Below are 24,060 nucleotides of genomic sequence, written 5' to 3'. Positions count from 1 at the left end.
CTCTGGTACCACGCTGGAGCCCCCTGTGCCCTCCCCAGACACCCTGCGCTGTCCTGCCCCAACCCAGGCCCTTAGCCCCCTTCATCACCCAGGCCCCCCGCCTCCTCCCAGCACAGGTGCGGCCCAGAGAAGGTGAGTGCTTAACAAATCCATCCTTGAATACACAGCCTCCATTCTCCCTGCCTCAAGCCCTACCACTACCACGTCAGCAAGCTGGGGGTCTGTCTCCAAATTATTGCTCGCCCCAAATCAAAACACTTTCGCCACTTCCACATCTATTTTAGATTCTTAGTGCATGGACGCATCTTCCACAAAAATGCAGTGAGCAGGTTACACAGGTGACAGCTCCTCTGGCACCTCCGGAACCCAAACACTTTGCCTGACGCTAATGTCAGGTGAAGGGTGTCACCGCTTCACTTCTACCCTGCCCACCTGCCTTGGGGGGCCTGCAGGGGTGAAGAATGAAGTCCAGCACTGACGGGATGGGTTAGTCACCCTTGGGGGGTTTATTTGTCCTCATTTTTTTTAAAATATATATTTTATTGTTTATTTACAGAGAGAAAGAGACAAAGAGTTAGAAACATCAATGACCAGCTGCCTCTTGCACACCCCCTACTGGGGATGTGCCCACAACCAAGGTACATGCCCTTGACCGGAATCGAACCTGGGACCTTTCAGTCCACAGACCGACGCTCTATCCACTGAGCCAAACCGGTCTCGGCTATTTGTCCTCATTTTATTCACCCTTTGCCTCCTGCACATTTAGCACTGCACCCTGTAGGGAAGGTGTGCAGAGAACAGGAATAAAATTCATCTAGAGCAGCTCATGGAAACTGAGACTTGGACTCATTAGGAAAGTATTTCTTGCCCGACTGGTGTGGCTCAGTGGTTGGGCATCAACCTATGATCCAGGAGGTCACGGTTCAATTCCGGGTCAGGGTACATGCCCGGGTTATGGGTTCGATCCCCAGGGAGGTGTACAAGAGGCAGCCAATGGATGATTCTCTCTCATCATTGAGGTTTCTATCTTTTCTCTCCCTTCCTCTCTGAAATAAAAAAAATATATGGATGGATAAATGGAAGGAAGGAAAGAAGAAAGGAAGAAAAGAAGGGTTTCTCAATCTATGTTCCCTGGAACACTCTGAAAAACGTATCAACTGTGTAAGTTTGAGAACCCCTGCACACCCCTATCCTCCTATCACTGATTTACAACGTAGAGCCGCACATCCAGGCTCTGAGACATCCTGGAGCAGAGCAAGCACTCTGACTTTCCCAGACTTCCCTGAACACAGGCAGGGGAACGGCACATGTCCAGCCGGGTCAGGTACCTTGGGGTTGAAGGCACAGCTGAACAAGGCCCCTAGGTCCTGGGCCAGCGTTTCCGATTTTCCCGTCTCTGTCGCAAAGAGGATGGTGGCTCTGACTCGGGACGCCATGGTCTTGCGCATCAGCATAGAGGCAAAGAGCACGGCTCTGTGAGGACAGACAGACAGACACTGTGCCGGGTCATCCTTCCAGAGGAAGATGGGGGCCCAGGAGGGTGGGAGGGGACAGTGTTCAAAGTGGGCAGGTTGAGTTAAAAGAACCCACGTTTCTCACCAGCTATCAACCCTGACTCACCACCTTCTCCTCCCTTCGCCCACTCCACCTGCTGCTTAGCCCCTATGGGAAAGTGGAGGAGGGAGGAGGCTGGGACAATACTGACAGGTGACCCTTGGAATTTGTGTGGGGACCTCTGGAAGCCAAACTCCATCAAGATCATCTTTCTTTGTTCCCGGCCCTTCAAGGCCTAGAAGGGCAGGCTGACTGGAAGGAAGATGTCAACACTGGCCACTCCCACTTACTTAACCAAGACTTGAAACCGAATCTCTCTTCTCCGGGGCCTCCGCTTCCCATCCTGCCAGACGTGGGTTTTCCAGGCCTCCACCTTCAGGAAAGAAGGCACATGTGAGAGCCAGGCAGGCCCCAGCTCAGCTTGGACTTGGGAATGCTGATTGAGCATTGACCCATTAACCAAGATTTCCCCTATTGGATTCCTATTCAGGGCACATGCCTGGATTGCGGGCTCAATCCCTGGTAAAGGGTATGCAGGAGGCAGCCAATCAGTGTCTTTCTCTCATTGATGTTCCATCTCTCTCTCTCTCAAATCAATTTAAAAATTACATATATATATTTTAAAAGAATACCTTTACAAAATAAATAAAAAGTATTAAGAATGTCTTTGTTCTTGGTCCTTCCCCATATGTTCTGCACAAGTGATCACGCATACGCACACATGCATGCTCACACATACACATGCATGCATACATGTGCAGACACACACTGTCTCTAACCCTGAGCTCCCAAGACAGAGAAAAGAGGAAAGCGCTCTGTTACCTGGTAGTAGTAGAAAGGGGACAGCACATAGTTTAACATCTCCTGGTGGAACACAGGGGTGATGCTTCCAGAAATCGGGGGCACCAGCCAAATCCAGTCGGCGGGGCAGCCCCCTCGGGACCGATACTCATTCTGCATGTACTTCATGAAGGACTCTGCAGCTGAGTGGTGGTCCATGATGGTCACGTTTTGCTTCTAAATCAGAAGGAGGCAAGAGGGGGAGTTGAGACAGGGAGGGGGGAATCAGGAGAATGGTCTGTTGACTGCAGGGCTCCCAGGTAAACATGGGAAGGCCTGGGAATCTGTGAAATGGGACAGCAATTTCTCCTAGTCCCTCCTCAGGGCTGAAAATAAATATAAAAAAGGAAGGCACTCTGAAGGAGCCAGAGAGATCACCATCACCATAGTCAGCCTACAGATCAAATGGTGGCCTCCTAGTGGCCCTCTGGGGCAGTGTCCAACTTCTCAGGCCATGCCCACAGGTCTCCCCAAATTCCTACAGATGACCCTCTCTCTGGATGCTGATAAATCAAACCAGGGTGCATTTTTGTTGAGAGAGAATGCCAGGAGTCACTTCCCCATGGATGTGGCTCTCTTGGCCAAAAAAGAACTAGACTCCTCTGAAGAGGATGGAAGCATTGGGGGAACCATAGTGTCTGGAAGACAACTGACCAAAAATCCTCAAATTAAAAGCCACGAGGTCTGAGCTTCCCACAATGACCCAACAAAAGCCACAACCTCAATGCCAGAGGCAACCCATGCAGCCAGGAGACATCTGCTTCATGTAGTGGTTCCAACATTGGCCTCTTATTGGCCCTGTGACCACAAGTCATTCGTTCCTGAACCTCACTAAGCCTCAGTTGCCTCGTCTGTAAAGTGGGGATGCTAACAGTTCCTCATGAGGTTATTGAAAGGATGCCACACGTTATTACAAGTAAAACATAGGACATATAATGGCTCCTGCTATTATTTCTATCTGCCAGGCAGTGCATAAGGCACTGGACTATCGACAGGAAAGACACAGCCCCTTCATGCATCAGATTGTACTCTAATTAGGAAAGGAAGAAGAAAGTCCGCTTTTCATATGGTCTGATAGCAGCTACATGGAGGTGGGTGCAGGTGCTGATGGAGTGTAGAGGAGAGGGCTTAGCTCAGAGGCCTGAGGAGAAATGGGGCTTCCAGGGGCAGCTTATAAGAGGAGGTGAGCCGAAACCGGTTTGGCTCAGCGGTAGAGCATCGGTCTGCGGACTGAAAGGTCCCGGGTTAGATTCTGGTCAAAGGCATGTACATTGGTTGCAGGCACATCCCCGGTGGGGGGTGTGCAAGAGGCAACTAACTGGTCGACGTTTCTCTCTCATCGACGTTTCTAGCTCTCTATCTCTCTCCTTCCTCTCTGTAAAAAATCAATTAAAAAATATATTTAAAAAAAAAAAAAAGAGGAGGTGAGTCCTGAGAGATGGGTACAAATTAGGCCAGAGATGGGCATTCCTGAATGAGGACACAAACATGAATCAAGGCCAAGAGGAGGAGAGGAGCTAGCTGATGGAGGTCCCAGGAGACCCACACACACCTCCCAAAATTTACACATACACCTATGGCAGCTCCCGGGTTCCAGATCAGTTTTAAGCTCTGGAAATTGATGATGATTGTCGTGATAATGGCAGTAACAATAATAAATAATAATAACAAGAAAACGAGTGTTTGCTAAGTGTTTGCTATGGGTCAGGCAGTTCTGCTAAATTGCGTCTATTTCACTTAATTATTACAGTAACCTAGGGAGGAAGGGACAACTATTATCTCTGTTTTAAAAATTAGGAAACGAGGCCAAGTCTTTTGAAGTTTACCGTAAGGAGGGTCAGTGACAAGGAAGTATTGGAGACTCAAAAACAGTGACAGGACGTGACCAGCAATGGCCAAGAGCCTGTGAAGGATTAGCAGATTTTCTGAGACAGATCCGCATCCTGCCAGTGTCGGGGCTGATGCTGGGAGCCCCAGGAGTCAGGATGTGTGGTCCATGGGCGGCCAGAGGGGCCTTCCCAAGCTGGGCCAGCCCCAGGGGGCTCTTCCTGTCCTGTCTCAAGGCCACCCCCTCCCTGAATCAAGCACAAGCTTGACCTACCTATGGGGTGACCTGCCCTGGGGAACAGTGTGTGATCGTAAATATTTACTGGGTGATTGTTTAATGTCAGCTCCCCACCACACTCCACAAGGACACATTTTTGTCTGCTCTGTTCACCACCCACGTCTGTGGCCCAGCCTCGGGGCTGGCACATGGAAAACACTCAATAAAACTTTGCTGAATGAGCCGAAACCGGTTTGGCTCAATGGATAGAGCGTCGGCTTGGGGACTGAAGGGTCCCGGGTTCGATTCTGGTCAAGGGCATGTACCTTGGTTGTGGGCATATCCCCAGTAGGGGGTTTGCAAGAGGCAGCTGATCGATGACTCTCTCTCTCATCGATGTTTCTAACTCTCTATCCCTCTCTCTTCCTCTCTGTACAAAATCAATAAAATATATATATTAAAAAAAAAAAAAAACTTTGCTGAATGAATGAATGACTCTCTGCCCAGTGGTTTGGCCACCAGGACACCTGCCCATTTTGTGGAGATGGTCCCAGGTTCTAAAGTAATATCTTCGCACATCCCATGCCTCGCTCCCAAAAGAAAGGGGTGTGCTTATATGCGTAAGAGCAGCAGATGGTCCAGTGGGATCAGTCTCACCCAGGAACCAACCTACTGTGTGTAGGTCCAAGGGGTGGACACTGTCTCTCATTCATTCACTCAATACACTTTTTTTTTTTTTTTTTTGAAACCACGTACCAGACACTCTTCTGGGCTCTAGAGATAGCGCAGTAAACAAAAGAGACAAGACACCTACTGACCTATGGAGCTTAGATTCTGGGGTGGGTGGGGTTGGGGACAAAACAACAAAGAAAGGAAGAAGTAGATGTAGTGTCTACTGTCAGGAGCTAACAAGCATTATGAAGAAAAATAAAGAGCATTAAGAGAAGAAGAGAGAGAGACAGGGTGGAGATGGGGTGAGGGTGCCGTTTTCTATGGCATGGTCAGGAAGGGCTCCTCTGAGGAGGTGACCTTGGCACCTCCATGAAGGGAAGGGGCCGGTTGTGGGATGATTTGTGGGAAGAGTGTTCTAGGCAGAGGGAATAGCAAGCGCAAAGGCCCTGAGGGGGGAACTATATTGGTGAGTCTGAAAAACAGCAAGAATTCGAGTGTGGGAAGGTTGGTGGGAGATAAAGGCCTGACGGGCGTGGCTGGGGGATGCGGAAGTGTCAGGAGATCCCTCCTTGGTTTTGTTGAAAAGGGGCACAGAAAACAAAGTGGTGGGTGGGGGAGGCATTCGGTTAGCTAGCCATTGATTTCTTTGAGATGAGAACCATTACAGCCTATTGACATTGACCGGAATATCAATACCAATATTGATGTTGGTGGAGAGGGAGACACTGGTGAGACAGGAGAGAGAAGGGGGCAATTTTCAGGACTAAAGTCCTTGAGAAATCGAGGGAGGACATGGTTCAGTGCTTAAACGCAGGGTTGTCCAGTCTTGGGAGAAAAGTAGATGCCTGTTGCTGGAAGCATGCGAGCTGTACTAGGAGACTCGAGCTAGGGAGAGGGCTTATTTGTCTGTATCCCCAGCACCTAGCACCGTGTGTGGCAGAAGCTGGGTGTCCCGTACTTGTTTGGTGCATAAATAAATGAACCGCGCTGTAAGAGGAAGTCAAGCATGGCACGCGAGGCTGGGCCAGCTGATCTTCTAACCAGAAAGACCCACAGAACACCAGTCAGACCTGGAAACTGTGGAGCACAGCAACGTTGATCTCAACGACAGCCTGGTCCTTCCAGAGCGAAGCCAGCTTATGCGTCTCCAGGCCCATCCTTCTGCCCACTTCCTGCGGAGGCAGAGAGGCAGCGGTGCATCAGTCCTTGGGACCAAACCACAGGCCCACCCCTCCCGCCGGCCCAGCTGGACGGTCCTCCTTACCTCCAGGATGTTGTAGCGCTGAACGTCACAGAAGTCCCGAACCCCGATCTCTGTGCCCATGTACCAGCCGTTGAAAGGGCACCCTGGGAACTCCAGGCCGCCCACCTCGAGCAGCATGTTGGACACGGCGGGCAGGGCGTACCACTTCAGCCCCAGCTCCCGGAACCACTCGTACCTGGCAGGGACACACAGCCAATGGGTATTGGGGCCTTCGCTTCTTCCCACCCTCACCCCCTCACCTCACAAAAAAAATGCTTCAGAGTCAACCAAGAAAGCTCTTTTCCAAGGGATGATCTCTAAGTTCATCCCCCCCTGGAGGGGTGAATGGATGCAAGAGGTGTCTTCCATTGATTATGCATTCATTCACTCATTCATTAATTCACCCAGTCATATAGTAAGCATCAAGTATGTGACAGGCCCTGTGCCAGGTGCTGAGAACCCAACAATACATAGTGGTTCAGGACTCCAGTGTCAGAAAGCCTAGTTTCAGGTTCTGCCTTACTGCTGACCAGGTGTGTGAACTTGGGATGTTATTTAGCCTCTCTGAGCCTCACTATCCTCACCAATAATAGCATCAAACTCATGAGATCACTGTGAAGATAATAGTATCATTCACTTGCGTATTCTTTTATCCCAGAAATATTTATAATTGAACACCTGCTGTGTGCTAGGCACCCTGCTAGGTGTTGAGGATATATTTCTGAACAAGAAAGGCAAGACCCTGCCCTGGCTGGTGTGCTCAGTGGTTAGAGAGTCACCCCATGCACCAAAGGGTCGTGGACTTGGTTCCCAATCAAGGGCACAAACCCGGTCAGGGCACATGCAGGAGACAACCGATCTATGTGCCTCTTTCACATCTATATTTCTCTCTCTCTTTCTCTCTCTTCCTCAAAAAAAAAAAAAAAAAAAGGAAAAATATCCTCTGGTAAGGATTAAACAACAACAACAAGGATCCCTATTCTCAAGGAATTTAGTCTGTAGACTCCAGTCTAGACTATAAACAGGTAAACAAACAAATAAGCGGGAAAATAAAAACCAGGTGATGTGTTCAACAGAGGGTGAGGGCGCTGCTCTAGATCGGGAGGGGCTTCTGGGAGGAGGTAACATGCAGGAAGACCGCACTGAGAAGAAGAAATGAACTCCAAGACAAGGGCAGGGGGAACAGTAAGTGCAAAGGCCCTGAGGCAGGCTGAGTTCAGGATATTCTAGGCGCACACACAGAAAGAGAGCCCAGCCCAATGATTGCGATGACGCAGTGAGTCTCAACAGAAGGAGGTGTTTCTGTGATTGTGAGAGCTGTCTGGAGCAAGGGCTGAACCAGACGAGCTTTTGAAGTCACTGTAACCTATGCTTTCATCACAGCCAGGCAAGGCACTGCTAAGAGAACTGGCAGGAAGGCCAAAGAGGGGGGCCTGGGCTGCTCAGAGTGAGAATCTCAGAGCCCTCCAAGCGTTCCTCTCCCAAGGTCACTGCTTCCCAAGCTCCTGGGGCCCCACCTGTCCCACTGCGCTTCCCCCTCCTCATCAACAGGCCCTCCTAAGTCAGAAGCCCCAGGCACAAGTGCAGAGTTGCTGCATATGGGTGACAAGGGGGGCAGGGGAGGCTTGAAAGCAAGCCCTTTCGGGCACGTGCTGCTGACTGAGCTTTGGAGGAGATGAGAAGAGGGGCCTGAGGATTGAAGTCTCTCTCAGGAAAGGCGGGGGACATACCTGCCCACTCACACCCGGCACCCTGAGCCTGCTTACTTGGGATGCTCCATGGGCACCTCGAGCACAAGGTCAGGCGGGATTTCGAAGAGCTCGGGGTCGCGGCCCCCGGCCTGCAGGACCAGAGGCACCACGTCGAAGCGGCCGTACTTGGGTTTCCAGCCCAGGTCGATGCACAGCTGGGGATGAGGCAGGCCAGTGAGTGCAGACCCAGGCGCCTTGCCCCCCTCTGGGCTCCACCGACCCCCTCCAAGGCTGGGTCTGGCACCTGGGTGAACTCCACGCAGGCAGGGTCCCCTCTGATGGTGCCATCAGGCATCTGGTAGCCAGCGTAGCGGATGAGCTGGGCGTTCCAGACCCGGAAGTCGTGCTTCCCATCGCTCCGCTGGGGGAACACCGTGATGGCCGACCTTCCCCAAGACAAGGAAGGACAGTGCTGTTTACCACCTAGCTCTGGTGGGGGCTCCCAGCCATCCCCCTCTGGTCCCCTGCCCCGTCCTGTCTTTCTCCTCCCCTTTCCCCCCCACTCCCCAGCCCTCTGCACCTGAGCCTGCTGAACCCAACTCCTGCAGCTCCCCAACATGCCCAGCTCCCCCTGGCCTCTGTGTAACCTGCCCCACTTCCTGAAATACCTTCCCTCTTCCATCTTAAAGGATCCCCCCGCCCCCTGTCCCCTCCAAATGGTTCCAAGTCTGAAGGAAACCAAGGATACAGGCCATAGATGGGGGGCTAAGCTCACGGAGGCTCTGCTCTTGACTAGGGCTCCCTAAAGAAGCCCGAGTCTCTGCTCTTTCTCGCTGGTTTTTCCTGGAGCCAGAGACGCCACCCCTAACCCCATCTGTATCATCTGGCTGCGCCTGGAGGGGGGTGGACCCCAGCCATCGCCTCGGGAAAGGGGCTCCCACCTGATGTTGCCGTTGTTGGTGGCGTAGCGCAGGTGCCTGCAGATGTGCTCGAACATTTCCCGGGCAGTGGAGCAGCTCCGGGCATCGAAGACCTGCACACAGCCCCCCAGGCCACGCCCACCAACATCCGTGAGAACTCCGGTCTCAGGGATGATCAGAAGCTAAATCACGAGGGATCCGAGGGTGTGCCCCAGACCCCCGGGGCCAAACACCAGGCAGAGAAGTGCTTTCTTATCTCTGCATTGACACCTCCCACCTCGGGACGCCCTGTCCAGCCTTTCTCCTGCTCTCCCAGGGGAGCCCAAGCACCGCTACTTGGAAGATCCTATCAAAACCCAAGTCCCGCCGAAACCGGTTTGGCTCAGTGGATAGAGCGCCAGCCTGCGGACTGAAGGTCCCAGGTTCGATTCCGGTCAAGGACATGTACCTTGGTTGCGGGGTGTGCAAGAGGCAGCTGATCGATGATTCTCTCTCATCGATATTTCTAACTCTCTGTCCCTCTCTCTTCCTCTCTGTAAAAAATCAATAAAATATATTTAAAAACAAACAAACAAAAAAACAAACAACAAAAAAAAAACCAAGTCCCAAGAAAACTCAATGACAAGCACCATGAGTCAGGATTCCCACAGCCCAGCCTAGTTTCTTTACAAGGTGAGCACATGGGACACCAGGCCTCCAGCACATTTGTTACAGGCGGAGTTGCTTTCACTGGCATCGCTCACCGGCTTCTCTGTCCTGGGGATTGCGGTATTCTCCAGCAAAACAAGACCCCCTCGGTGTAAAGATGCCCTAGGAGGCTAAGATAAAGAAACTGTTTTCTAGGGGCCAAGGATCGAACAGTCCGGGCGGACGACCTCTCTTGCAGCACCAGGGCTTCCACCATAATAATAACAAGGTCACTTGGTTTGATGTTGGCCACTAGTCTCCCAACTTTAGCCTCAGACAGAGAAGATCAGCTGGAAACCCTGGGGCTGAAATCGGACTCCAGACTTCCCACAGGGGCCCCTCTCAGGGCCAGGGGTGTGCAGAGAGAAGCTGAGGCCCTGGGCTCAGTTTGGGAGCCCTGGGCAGTGCTCTGATTGGCTGTTCGGGGGGCCTCTGCCCAGCGCCCGTCTGTCCACCGCTTCCTCTCCCGCTAGGCTCTCAGGAAGTGCACCTGTAGGTTGGACCACTGGATCCTCCCGATGCAGCGCGGGGCGTTGCGCCAGGCCTGCTTGGTGGCGTAGATGAGCTCATCTCCCGTCAGCTGGTAGGTTCCTGTTGTTTCTATCTCCTTTGTTACAGCTTCCACCCTGGCCAGATGTTCCTCTATTTTTGCCCTGGGGGACAGGAAGACATCAGGAAGATCAACAAGGAGATAGCCTTACACGGGCAGTAATTCAGTCCACAGAAGCAGGAACTGAATCAGGACACCAGGAGGTCAAGATATCTCCTGGAGACCATCCCCTCCAGGTCAGCTTCGTGGGTGAGTGACCTGGGCCCTGAGCTTAGAAGGGCCCGTACCTGGTTTCCCGTTCTGCTGTCCCTGTATTCAAATTTGGAATCACTTTTGAACAGGGAACCCGTGTTTTCAATTTTACACTGGGCCCTGCAAGCTACGTCGCTGGTCCCGGTCCCATCAGCACCCTTGTGGTTTCTAGGTACATGATTTTCTCTAATCGTGTACGTCTCCGCTAGCGAGCATGAGCAAGGAGTGCGTGTAAGCCCCCTCAGACACACGCAAGACCCAGAGGAGCATCCATCACACCACAGACCCGTCCTGCTGCTCAGCTGGGGAGCAGCAGACCCCCTTCCCATGGTGAAGAGATCGCTCCCCAGCATCTCCTGTGCACTGAGTACCTGCAAGGAGCCAGGCCCTGGTGAAGTCCCTCACAGTCGGGGGTCTCCTTGGGCCTGTGAGGGAGACATTTCTGTGTCCACGTTATAGTCAAATGTATCCAGGTTCTAGGAGGCTAAGTACCCCCATGGAACGGAAGTGTGATAAAGAGCAAAGTCAGGACTCAGACTCAGGTTTCCCTGATGCCACGCCCAGGCTCTTCACCTTCCACCTCCTACCCTAGAGGGAGTGCAAGCCCAGAGATGCTGAGGGCCTTCCCACGCTCCCCGGCTCTGACAGGAACTGGCTCTCAGAACGCTGCCTGCAGGGCCCCAGGGGCTGCTCAGGGAGGAGCCCTCCACAGCAGGGTCCAACAGCCCAGGCTCTCCACAGCCCGGGGTTTCTCAACCTCTGCCCCTCTCAGCCAGCAATCCCAGGTGAGGGTCCTACACTGGCCCTGCCCTTCCCCTCCCCTCCCCTCCCCTCCCCTCTTCTTCCCTCCCCTCCGCTCCCCACTCCTCCCAGGCTTCAAAAATACCCCACAGGGAAGCATGCAGGCAGAAAGGCTCTGAAACACACACACACACACACACACACACACACACACACACACGCACACGTGGCACACCACAACCTTGGGATTTCCAATCAGCACCAAAAGATGTTTGAAATGGCAACAAACAGAACTATTTAAGGAATGAACTCCTGATTAAGGAGAGCGGACAACTCAGAACAAAATGGCCTTTCTGTGGACGAAGAGTGTCCGGATGACTCTTGCTTGATTAAAGAAAAAGCTCAAAGACAAAACACTTGACACCGTTTATCTTCAAGGATCCGCCTCTGCTGGGTGAAGGGGGAGGAAGCCCTTTCCCCGTAAACAAAGCTCCTAGCAACCCCGCCTGCGCTGCACCCAAGCATGGAAGCAGCAGCCGTGACCAGGACACAGATGCCTCACGCATACTTGTTACCCTGTGACCACATAAGAAAGAATCCCTTTTTACATTTTTACCACACTTCTTTACAGTTTTACATTTTGCCACTGCTTTCATACAGTCACATTTCGGAGGCACTGAAAATGCAATGATGCCTATTAGTTCTGAAAAAAGAAAAAAGAAAGTAGCTCTTGGCATCAGTTAACTGGATTTGAACAGAATATTGAGCAAGTTATGATTTCTATCTATACATTCCTTCCTTCATGAAAGGCTGCCTGTGGCTGCTCGTGAAATTGTGGAGATGGACTGCCATTTGTCCTCCACAGCTCCCAGGACCTCATGGGGGTCCCAGGTATGGACTTGTGCCTGTGAGAAACAGCTCTTCCCTCTGTGAGAAGCAGAGCAGCCCAGGGGCCTCCCCCAGCTAACATCCACCCAGCTGCCTTCCAGACGCCAGCAGGACCCCCCAGGACCAGCATGGGACATTGGGGTGAAACAGGGGCTCTCGCACCAAACCCTAGCTCAGGGGCTTCAGGATGAGTGACTTTAAGTAGGTTCTTCTCCTCCACAGCCTCAGTTTCCCTGTCTGAAACGTGGGGAGGATAATAATGGTGCCAATCTCATTGTGGCGTGGTGAGCGTTACTCACAAGGCACCTACGCAGGGCCCAGAACATAGTTAGGGCTCAGAAAGTGTCAGCATCGCCGAAACTGGTTTGGCTCAGTGGATAGAGTGTCGGCCTGCAGACTGAACAGGTTCAGCTCTGGTCAAGGGCATGTACCTTGGTTGCGGGCACATCCCCAGTAGGGGGTGTGCAAGAGGCAGCTGATCGATGATTCTCTCTCATGGGTGTTTCTAACTATCCCTCTCTCTTCCTCTCCGTAAAAAAATCAGTAAAATATATTTTAAAAAAAGAAAGAAAGAAAGAAAGGAAACCATTTAAAAAAGAAGAAAAAAAAGTGTTAGCATCGATACACTGGCCCAAGGAAGCCCTTGGGGGAAGTTCCCGCCCCCTGAAAGGTTCATTAGTCAACGGCCTCACTGACCACTCAGCCCAAGGAGCCTGAGCCTCCCACTCAGCCGGCACCCTCCAGTTTCACAAGACACAGCCCTCACTCGCCTGCGTGAATAGGGCCCTCAGTCCAGCTGTGTGTGAGCATCACCTGGAGAGCTTTGAAAGAACTTGGATGCCTGCTGCCTCCCCACTTCCGGGGCCCTGACCCTCGTGGCACAAGGGACCCCGACATCCGCATTTTGCAATATCCTCAGGCGACTCTACTGCGCAGCCAGGGTTGAGGATCCCTGGCCCTGGGAGGTCACATTTCTGAGGCACTGAAAATGCTATGATGCCTATTAGTTCTGGGAAAAAAAGGAAGTGGTCCCCCCCGGCTCAGACATTGTCTGGCCATAGGAGAGGGCATGTGGTCTCACCAGAACCACTCTTTCCGTCATGGGGGTCCCAGGCGCACTTCTGTGGCTCACTGCATGCAGCAGAGTGCCACCTGGGGCTGCACTATAAGAGCCACACTCCCCTCCCCGCCATAAGCCAGCCGATCCATGCTCTTGGCCATTCTGTCTCACAATCCTTATTTCAAAGTTTCAAAGGGGCCTCAGTGAAAAGTCACATATTTTATGAAACCCAGAAGTGTAGAACCCCACCAAGTTCAGTGCAAAGAGCATGGCAAGCCTTCTCCAAGTTGGGTGGTTTGCATTCTATCTACTGGGTGGCCCGGGTGTGTCACTATGCTTCCTTGTTCATACCTGTAGAAGGACTTGGTTAGGTGGTCTCCAAGGTCCTACCTATTGCAAACATTTAATAATGAAAATGTGTATATCCAGTCACAATCAAGGTGACTTTGACTCAGGGCAGGGTTTGAAATACTCCCAACAATCTTATGAGCAAGATTCTATCGCCACTCCTGACTGTTACAGATGAGGAAGTTGAGGCACAGAGAGGGTAAACAGATTTCCCAAGGATGCAGGACTAGCTACTGGGGGAGTCAGGGTTCTAGCTCAAACAGTTACACTCCTGACCCACACATTTAACCACAATTGCTCTGCCTCTTTGTCTTACGATGATGAAAGCCCACTCTGGGTCTTTTTCCCTTGGGAGACTGTGCGTTAGCCCTGGATCCACTGAGGATCTGGGCAGGAAAGGGGCCTGGAGTCAGAGGGAAACAAATGGCTGGAGACAGGAGAGCTCCCAGGAAGGGGGAGGCAGCGGGCCCTGCAGGAAGTGAGCCTTACTCTTTGAAGGAGCTGTAATACTGGTTGACAAATTCGATGGCTTGAGGTAGAAGTTCGTCTGGGGAGGTAGGCTTGTCTCTGGGTCCTCTAGTCAAATTTTTGGAGTTCATGATGGATCCCAAGCAACACTTGGATTTGCAAGCCAAATCCTGCCAGAAGAGAGGTGGGTGGTGAGGTGGGCAGTTTTGATGGCCATCCTCTCCAGGGCTAGCTCTCTGGGCCATGTCCTTCCACTCTGGCTGCTCCAGGACCACACCATCCCTCTCCACCCCTTTGGCACTTCCTCCTTGGTGTCCACCAGGCTTTCTCCCCACCTAGATTTCTTTTCCTCTACTGGCTGGACCCCACTGGGTGTGACCTGAGGTTGCTCCCCCTCACCCAGATTCAGCTTCTTGGTTCTATTCCAAGCCTGCCCCAGACCCAGGGCAAAGTCAACAGCTCTATCCATGGGGACATCTCAACTACCTTCTCAGTTAAAGAGTCTGATGTGGCTCCTGAGAACACACTACTAGTGTTCAGCCAAAATGAACTGAAATGAGATGGTGCAAATCCCAAAGTCAGAAGGTGGCATAGAAAAAGTACTGGAAGGAAGTACACCCAAATGTTAACTGTGATAATTTCTGTAAAGTGTGGGAAATCATTCTGCTTTCACAGTCTTGAAATTTTCAATTCTTTCCCACTTAGATGCATTAGATAGAATGCCTTCTAAATTGAGAATGGCAAATATAGAAAATCAAAGGACCTTAAAGGACACTTAGTACAACTACTTATTAGGTGCTTGACCCCCTCTCTAATATCCCTAAACTATAGGCCCAGTGTACAGATTTGTGCACCAGTGGGGCCTAGCCTATGCCTTCTCACAATCTGGGACCTCTCAGGGAATGTCAGAGAGCTGGTTTCGGCCCAATCCCAGCAGGCCAGGCCAAGGGACCCCACCAGTGCACAAATCCGTGCACCGGGCCTCTAATATGCATATAAGATCTTTGGTTAATCTCTTCTTGCCCTCCCTCTGAGATTCATCAGTCTATTCCATGTTTCCATACCTGTGCATTGAACGTCTGCTCCCTGGTGGTCAGTGCACATCATAGCTACCGGTCGAACAGTCCCTTAGGCTTTTATACATATAGATAGCTCTTGACTCCTTCTAGTGACAGGAAACTCACTACCTCTTGATGTAGTTCGGTTAATTTTGGGCAGATCTGTAACAAAGTTCTCCCTGATATTATGCTAAAATCTATGTTTCTCTAGAAAAGAATTAATTTGCTCCTGTAACCGTTAATATCACCTCTGGATTATCCATTATCCATGAGGGTTTACCGGGAGTTGGCCTCATTTACTTCCTACTGTTATTTATGAGGAACACAGGTCTCTGCTCCCGGCACCCTTTACCCAGGTGGAAGACTGCTTGCTTTGCCCAGGGGGACATCTGTCTGATCCTCTAAGGGCCCTGATGGCTTCACTGACTTGGGACAAAGGTAGTTCCCCCTGAAGCCCCAGACTTCTCACCCCTTTGGCCTTGTGGTGAAGTGTGTCTTGGAGAATCATCCCACTGCCCCAGTTTTTGACCCTCACATGTCGTGGGCAGGCCGATGGGGGTGCATCCAGCTTAACCAGGGATTCTGGAGACTTCTAAAAGGGAGAAGAAAATGGGGATTTCCAAATGCCTCTAACTCCAGGATCCCACAGGTCTCTCCCTGGCCCCTGGGCCCTGCATTGGCTTTGGGTGGGGTGGAGAGGTAGGGTGGGTACACAGGCCAGGGTGTCAATCCATGTCCCTCCTCCCTTCCTGGCAGCCCGGCCACCTGGACCAGTGCCTGCTCAGAGTTCCAGGTGCCTGGGCCACAGGCCAGGCTTCTCTCCTCACCCAAGACCCTGCCAAACGCTCCCTCAGAAGAATTGCATCAGTGGGGACTAAGGTTAGATGCGAAGGAGACTACTGTCACAGTCAATACCGCGGAGGACAGACACCAGGATGAGGAATAACCTACCACTGCCTTCCACAGAGGCAATTAAGAAAATGAAAACCATCTTCTCTCCCAGCTCCCTCCTCCCTCCCCTTCCCCATTCTCTGCCCATCTCCCTGGAACGCTGAGGTCCAAAGCACTTAGGGAAGAGAGAACCAGTGGGACAGAGGCTGGGGCTGGGACCAAAAGCCTTAGTTGTTGAGTCTGGGCAATTTTGGAGTGCCTCTTCTGTCTCCATGAACAGTCTCCTCTCACCCATGCCAAGCCCTCCAGGTGCCAGTGCGCCTTGGGGGCCACCACTCCAGATCCCCACGGATCATCATGCTTCCCAAAGCCTTTCCTCATCCCCACCTGTGCCCCCTAGGTCGCCACTCACTGCTCAGGCCCCAGCTTCCTCCAGGCTGCTCAGCCTGCACCTGCCTGGGCGAGAGAGGAAGGGGCTTCCCACACCCTGTGACTCACTGACCTTTGCCGTGAAGGGCTGGGGGGCCTCGTTCTGGTGCTTGCTGAGGCTGTGACACTTGGGGTCATCCTGTGTCACTGAACTGTGAAAGGAAACAACTGTGATTAGATGGAGTATCTATCTGTTATTTATGAGGAACACAGGTCTCTGCTCCCGGCACTCTTAGCGTCCCTTCTGCCAGCCTGTCATTTGATGGGTGATGGGACCGAGGTCCAGAGTGTGGGAATGGATTGCTTATGGTCTCCAGCCAAGGAGGAAGTGTGTATGAGTCAGGGGAAGCAGTCAGTCAGATCCAATCACCCCACCATCACCATCTCCCCCCCACTCCCCTTCTCCTCTTGCTTTCTCTCTACAAAGCCAAAACACCACCAAGGGAGCTGAACCAAAGCTGGGGCCAGGACAACCCACAGAAGCTTCAGGAAGATGCTTCTCTCAAAAGCGGAGTATAGCCTGGCCAGCGTGGTTGAGCATCAACCTATACACCAGGAGGTCACAGTCCTATTCTGGGCCAGGACACATGCAGGGTGGCGGACTCGATCCTCAGTTGGGGCCCACAGGAGGCAGCAGACCAATGATTCTCACCATTGATGTTTCTCTCTCTCTCTCCCTCTCCCTTCCTCTCTGAAATCAATAAAAGTACTTTTTTTTTAAGCCGAGTACAATCACGGGTGGGCAGATAACAGTTTTTCCCAGCCCAGAAACACTGACCACCACCCACTCATTTTGGAGGACTTGAGCATTTTTATTTAAAGCATTCGATTCGTCTCCATTTGTTTATATATTCTACATTTTTATTATGAAAAGTGTTAAACATACACAATAGAGATAATGGAATAATAAACCCCATGGGCCCTTCACCCAGATTCAACCCCATCAACAATTATCAGCCCACGGCCAGCCCTGCTGCAGCACCACTCTTTCAGCCCCCACAATCCGTCCAAGCAAGTCTGAGATGCCCTGTGGTCCTTAAATATCTCAGTACGCATTTCTGGGAGATAAGGACTCTTGAAAATAAGACATATTGGTTACATTATTATAACACAATAGATTTAAAGAACTTAGCCTGGCCCAGCCAGTGTGGTTGAGCATTACCCTCTGAGCCAGGAAGTCATGGTTCGATTCCCAGTCAGAGCACCTGCCTGGGCTGCAGGCTCAGTTCCCAGTGTGGGGTGTGCAGGAGGCAGCCAATCAATGTTTCTTGCTCATCACTGATGTTTCTATCTCTCTCTCCCTCTACCTTCCTCTCTAATCAATAAAGATATTATTTTTTTAATTTAAAAAAAAAAGAATTTAGCCAAAACCGGCTTGGCTCAGTGGATAGAGCTTCGGCTTGAGGACTGAAGGGTCCCAGGTTTCATTCCGGTCAAGGGCATGTACCTTGGTTGCAGGCACATTCCCAGTAGGGAGTGTGCAAGAGGCAGCTGATCAATGTTTCTCTCTCATCGATGTTTCTAACTCTCTATCCCTCTCTCTTCCTCTCTGTAAAAAAATCAATAAAATATATTTTTTTTAAAAAGAATTTAGCCTGTCCTTTGGAGAAAACTCGATAGTCTGAAATCACTGAGAAACCATTGGCTCTGGTTTGGGATTTCAGGTTCGCCCTCCTGGCAAATGCTGCAGGGACAGAGGACGTGCGACTCCCCTGGCTGCATCCTCATGAGACCCCTCCAAGCGTCACACCCCACACACCTCTCCTCCCGGGGTGGGTCACACGGCAGGGGCACTTCAGTAGGAAAGCTGGTTGTGTTCCATGTTTTTTGCACTATTTTCCGGGTGTGCACACCCATCAAAGGGGCAGGGGGTCAGAGAGTATTACAAAGGCCTCTCAATTTCCACTTTACACGTATCTGTCATGTTGGAATGTGATAAATGGGCACGCATCGCTTTTATTACTGACAAAAGTAGTAGTTAGGTTGTGCCCAGTTTCTTCCCTAGTATAAACAACGCCCCAAACTGTGAACATGGTGTGTGTGTGTGTGTGTGTGTGTGTGTACTAGTAAAAGCATAGAAAAACACCAGTCAGTGTTAACAGCGACTAGCATTAAGTGATGAGAGGCATGGGCATTTAAAACTTTTCTTTAGCCTTCTCTGCATTTTCCAACTTTTTACCGTGACCACAAATCCCTTTCATAAATGGGGACAATTTTTAAACTTGAAAATGAATAAACAAAGCTATGCACAGCCGCCTTTCTCCCTAGGTTAGCAGATTCCCTTGGCTAGCTGTTGGGAGATGGGTGGCCAGAAGCCAGACAAGCATATGAAGGTTCTGGATGCTGACTGACAAATGATTGCACTGTCCACTCGGACACTCCGTGTGCAAGCTGGGTAACCACAGCTGTGCTTGGTCCTGCTCGCTCCTTCGTGGGAACAGGGGACCCTGAAGGACCTGCCCTCTGCCAGCGTGGTGCTGGCTCAGGCCCAGGACCAGAGCTGCAGGCTGGTTTCGGGGGGAGAGGGGGCTGACCTGGTCCTGTCTCTCCTGCAGTTCCCAGTCCTCCGTACCCAAACACCAGGGGAGACGGTCAGGGAGCAGCTCTGGAAAACGGACCTTATTTGTAAAGCAAGAACCTTCTCGCTCTCTTAGATCTGTCCTAGCGGGTGCAACAGCCCCGGTGCTGAAAGATGCAGCGAGCTCCCCAGTGCCGAGACACCCACAGTTCCCACGCCAGCCCTTCTCCACGCGGCTCGCGGGCGCCCGCGGGGCTCCCCTGGGTTCTGTGGCTCCTGAATCGCAACCTCTTAGCCGTCCCAACAGAGGTCGGAGTCCTGCAGGAACGAGTCTCCCAGCCCTCCTATTTTCACGGGGAAACCGACGCTCAAAGAGGGTCGGTGCCACGTCGGGTTGGAGCCCGTTGGAGCCCGGTGCCCGCGCGGAGCCGCCCGCCTCCCATCCGGGGCGAACCGGCCGGGGGCAGTACCTGGCTCGGCGGGAGCCGCAGGCCGGCTGTGGCCGCAGGATCTTGCGGAGGAGCCCGCAGAGCCGGGGCCGGGCCGCCTCGCACGCCGCTCCCAGGCCCTCGCGCATGGTACCCGCTGGGGCGCAGTGGGATGGGTGCCCCTCTCCGCGCCACGCCGGCCGCTTTATACCGCCCGCCAGCAGCCCCGCAGCCCCGCCCCGGGGAGGGGCAAACAGGAAAGTCCTGGGACTGGGCACAGGCTCCAGCCCTGTGTGTAGCTCCAGGGCCAGAGTGTCCTCGCGGGACCCGCATGTCCGCAACAAGCGTCCGTCCGCAGGGCAGTCTGCCTTTTGGATGCCGCTGGACTTTCTCTGGGCTGAGCCCCCTGGGCAAGGACCGCAGAGCTTGCACTGTAGTGAGTTACAGTTTACAAAGCAAACCGTATCCTGTTAGGTCATCTACCCCTTACTGAGTCCACTCAAGAAGGTAAATCTACCTTGCCATCCCCGCTTTATTGGGGAGGGGCGGGACTCAGAGGTTAATGATCTTGCCCCAGGCCGCCAAGCAGCCCCAGGGCCAGCGCCCAAGCGCCCAAGCTCTCTCCCCTCGCAGGGCTGCCCTGGGAGGTGCTATTTCTTTTCTGCACGTTCAGTGTGATTCCAGGGAGGAAGCCCAAAAAAGAGCAGGATTGGAAGTCACTTTTAGTGGGAGACCTGGGGGGCGGGCAGTTGCACCAGGAGCTCTGAGGGGGTCCTTTGCCAGCTCCGGGGCCTTGCGATCTGGAAGGCACAGGGCCTCTAGATTTTGCTGCGCAGGAAGCAGGATAACCCCCAGGGTCCAGGACAGAGCAGCAGCCCCCGACCGCAGAGTACTCAGAGCCCTCCTGGACATATTCCAGTGCAAGGAACCCCAACCCAGAATGCAGCCAAATGAAAGAAGGTACCCATTTACTCTGAGCCAGCTGCAACCCAGCTCAGCTGTGTTCCAGGTCACATAAAATAGGTTCTCGGCCGGGACTGGTTTGGCTCAATGGATAGAGCATTGGCTTGGGGACTGAATGGTCCCGGGTTCAATTCCGGTTAAGGGCATGTACCTTGGTTGCGGGCATATCCCCGGTGGGGGGTGTGCAAGAGGCAGCTGATCGATGACTCTCTCATCAATGTTTCTAACTCTCTATCTCCCTTCCTCTCTGAATAAAATCAATAAAATATATATATTTTTTTAATAGGTTCTGGTCTTATTTTTTTTTATACTTGAATGGATTTGGAAGTGACTTCTAAAAATCAAAAGATATTAATTGGTTCCCATTGCTTTCAGTATAAAATTCCCTTTGCAATGCTGCTTCCTCTTCCACTAATATCCTCCCCCACCTCCCTGCAACTGTAGGTTGCAGTCCAGCTGGGCCTACCTCAGTAGAGCTCCTAGAGCCTCCGCATTCTCCTGTCACCTCCTTCCTCTGTCCCACCCCAGCCCAACTTATGGAGCTCGCTAACCCCCCATTCTGCATGCACGCCTCCCCAAACCAGTGAGGAAGGCACCATTTTCCCCACCCCTTAATGACAACAGGAACTGGGTCACTTCTCTCTCCCATTCCCAACACAGCACATGGTAGGCCCTCAAGGAGAACCCATATACTGTAGAGCTTATGAGTTTGGATTTGTTCAAAGCTCAGTTCCACTATTTTCCAGATATTGACCTTGTGTAAATAATTCAACCTTGAAAGAAAGAAAGAAAGAAAGAAAGAAAGAAAGAAAGAAAGAAGGAAGGAAGGAAGGAAGGAAGGAAGGAAGGAAGGAAGGAAGGAAGGGAAGGGAAGGGAAGAAAGAGAGAGAGAGAGAGAAAGAAAGAAAGAAAGAAAGAAAGAAAGAAAGAAAGAAAGAAAGAAAGAAAGAAAGAAAGAAAGAAAGGAAAATAAGATGTTGGCCAGGATGCTGCCCCAGTTCTAACCATTCTCCAGTCAAGGATTCCACATTCCCTTTCCATATATTTCCCCTAGAGATTCCCATCTCCTTGCGGGCCAGGACCGTGCCACGTCCCCTCCTTTTTCACACAGCATCAGGCTCAACGATGCACACAATAAACAGTGGTTGCATCCAATTCCAACAGGTACATCCAAAAAGCAACTAGATCAGACCTGACATCCAAGATATGACCTCCAGTGAGAAACCAGGGTCGGAGAGAGGAACTGTGAGTTGGTGGCGAAGGGTGGGGCAAGGAAAGCAGAGAGGAGATGAGCAGAAGGTGGAGGAGGCAGGGGAAAGCTCACCTGTTGGGAGCGCAGATATTGTTGTTGATATCTGGTTCCTTCGTCAAAAGTGACTTAGCATTGAACAGAAACTTCCGGAGATGAGCCATCTCTATGGTCTTGCAAGGCAGGTCACTTCTCTGGATTTGAACTCAGAGGTTCTTCACTGTGGCACTGAGGAAAGGGGAGGAGATGGTGACAGAAGGTTGATGAAGCGTTTATAGAACCGGGCCTTCTCGATAGGGTCAGTTTACTAAAGAATCATACAAAAGCTAACATAGGTCTTGAACAGCCACTTCAGCAATGCTGGCTTTGGGGATCCTGTGGAGATAGCCTTTAATTCTACAAAGCTACCTAACAAGCTAAAGGAAAAATGCTGGGCCATAGCTCAAAGGTCAGGGTACAGCCCCTGAGGGGCTCCTTTACAGGACCTGCTAGTCCCCTGACTTGAGCAAGAGTTATCGCTGATTGGCCCTGAAACCTGGGCGCCTTTGCCTGAGGCTGCAAGATCTTCTCCAGCAACTGTCAACTGTAAACTGGGTACTTGAGGAAGGCACTCAAGTTGTAGCCTCCTTTCTTTTAAGATGTGGCAGTTGTTGTCGATGCTACCTTTTCAAAAAATCATTTGGGAGGGAAATAATTATTTGTAAAAAATGCACTCAACTCTTAATATTTGAGATCAAGCATATTCTTTTAAAAAGACTAAAAGGAGACCTAAGTACCTGGCTGGTGTAGCTTAGCGGTTGAGCGTTAACCTATGAGCCAGGAGATCACGGTTCAATTCCCAGTCAGGGCACATGCCAGAGTCACAGGCTCCATCCCCAGTAAGGGGCGTGCAGGAGGCAGCTGATCAGTGATTCTCATTGATCTCTCTCTCTCTCTCTCTCTCTCTCTCTCTCTCTCTCTCTCTCTCTCTCTGAAATCAGTAAAAGTATATTTTAAAAATAAATAAGTAAAAGGAAATCTAAGTGGAGGCCCAGGTCTGGGCTGGGCTGCAGCCAGCATACCTCCTCACTGGAAAACCCTTTACAGTGGGAGGCAATGTGGTTCAGGTAAGCATTCCAGAGCCCCTACTGGTTACATGGCCTGGACCAAGTTATTTAACGCAGATTTACTTCTTCATCCATAATATAGGCTTAACAAATATCCATCTGAAAAGAATTTATTCAGGAGGAGAGAGGTGCATGTTATAAGAATTGGATAAGATACTCTATGTGGTTTTTGCTTTTTGTTTTTAATCTTAGATTACTTTCCACTCTCCAGTCTGAAATTTCCAAAAAGTGTGTGTTTTTCTTGAAATGTAGCAATCTCAGCAAATTTTTTGCAGGAAAAAGAAAAATCTGAGTAAGATGCCCTGTTCCAATGGCCAGGCCTCTTGTTGACATTTCTCAGGCTTTCCACCAGTTTATCTGTGCAGGCAGAAAATTCCCAAAGTTTTCTGAGCCTTTCCAAACAGGAAGACGCAAGCCCTCTCCAAACAGTGGCTTCCCCAGAAATGAAGACAACTCACCTCTCGGCTGTGGGGCCTCGACAGACAAGCCAACTGGGGAGGAGACCTCAGCCTCAAGATCTTCAGAACCGTCTATAGCCGAGGCTGGTTGAGAGGTTGTAAACCAGTGATGCTGAGTCTCCTGGGGCCAGAGAGCCTTAGTCCTCACCTCGTGGCAAAGCTATGATCACACTGGCAGCCAAGAGGTATTTATATCCCCCTGTGCTGCTCAGGGAACCGTTTTTGCATAAAGGTCCCTTTTTTTTTGTTTCCAAAGGGAGTTTCCCAGGCTGGGTGTGCAGTTAGCTCATTTATGACAAGGACTCCTGGCCGTGGGTGACCAGACTCTGCTGTGACATCACCCCGGGTGGTGGATGGTCAGTAAGTTCACCTCTTCCTGGTCCCAGGTCCAAGGCCGTTACGTGGCTCCTCAGCAGGTAGCAAGGATGATGAAGGGGTCATCTTGGGGCCAGGCTCAGTTGTTTCACTTTCAACATCTGGGGATTTTTTTTTTAATCTCAGGGGGTGGCTCTCTGGTTGATTCCTGTCCAGCCTTTCGGTTTTCCATTTGTGGCAGGAGTCCAGGAAGCTGGAAAGCAGTGACAGTATGGAACATGCTGGAAAATGCCCGATTACAGCAGGCCGGTGATGCTGGGTGGTGCCAGTGTTCCAAGCAGGTCCCGGAAATATTCAGCTTGAGGTTGTGGGAAGGGAAGAGGAGCCACTGGCACAGAGAGACCTCTCAGGTGGTGGGGTCACTGACATCTCACCCTGCAGCGCTCCATAAGCTATGGTAGAATTATTTTCTACAGAGAAAAAATTCCTTCGTGATCATAGACATGATCATATAATGTCTAATATGGAAACAATTTTTTCATTTATGTTTAAAAATTATATATTTTTATAATTTCATTTATTATAGTACTTCAAAGAAAATATTCCTATGTGTTATAAATTGTCCCATTAGAAAGGTAAAATAGCCCTAGCTGGTTTGGCTCAGTGGATAGAGCATCAGCCTCCAGA

At 51.3% G+C, this 24,060-nt stretch overlaps 1 protein-coding gene across 1 annotated transcript in view; it reads right to left on the bottom strand.

The window, feature by feature from the left end:
- The window catches only part of NOS2 (nitric oxide synthase 2), a 32,100-nt gene extending 12,641 nt beyond the window's left edge, over window positions 1-19,459 (bottom strand). The window contains exons 1-13 of the mRNA XM_036408503.2: window positions 19,325-19,459; window positions 16,410-16,488; window positions 15,486-15,608; window positions 13,980-14,128; window positions 10,142-10,304; window positions 8,986-9,077; window positions 8,349-8,490; window positions 8,120-8,259; window positions 6,375-6,549; window positions 6,181-6,282; window positions 2,377-2,571; window positions 1,845-1,927; window positions 1,329-1,473 (exon numbers count right to left, since the gene is read on the bottom strand). Of these exons, the coding sequence (XP_036264396.1) occupies window positions 1,329-1,473; window positions 1,845-1,927; window positions 2,377-2,571; window positions 6,181-6,282; window positions 6,375-6,549; window positions 8,120-8,259; window positions 8,349-8,490; window positions 8,986-9,077; window positions 10,142-10,304; window positions 13,980-14,128; window positions 15,486-15,608; window positions 16,410-16,488; window positions 19,325-19,431 (1,695 nt within the window). The 5' untranslated portion in view covers window positions 19,432-19,459. The remainder of the gene's footprint in view (window positions 1-1,328; window positions 1,474-1,844; window positions 1,928-2,376; window positions 2,572-6,180; window positions 6,283-6,374; window positions 6,550-8,119; window positions 8,260-8,348; window positions 8,491-8,985; window positions 9,078-10,141; window positions 10,305-13,979; window positions 14,129-15,485; window positions 15,609-16,409; window positions 16,489-19,324) is intronic.
- Window positions 19,460-24,060: the final 4,601 nt, after the last annotated feature.

This window comes from Pipistrellus kuhlii, unplaced genomic scaffold (genome assembly GCF_014108245.1).
Source record: "Pipistrellus kuhlii isolate mPipKuh1 unplaced genomic scaffold, mPipKuh1.p scaffold_m20_p_39, whole genome shotgun sequence".
Taxonomy (NCBI): domain Eukaryota; kingdom Metazoa; phylum Chordata; class Mammalia; order Chiroptera; family Vespertilionidae; genus Pipistrellus; species Pipistrellus kuhlii.
The sequence above is the reverse complement of the archived record's forward strand: the minus strand, read 5'-3'. Positions and strand labels throughout refer to the sequence as shown.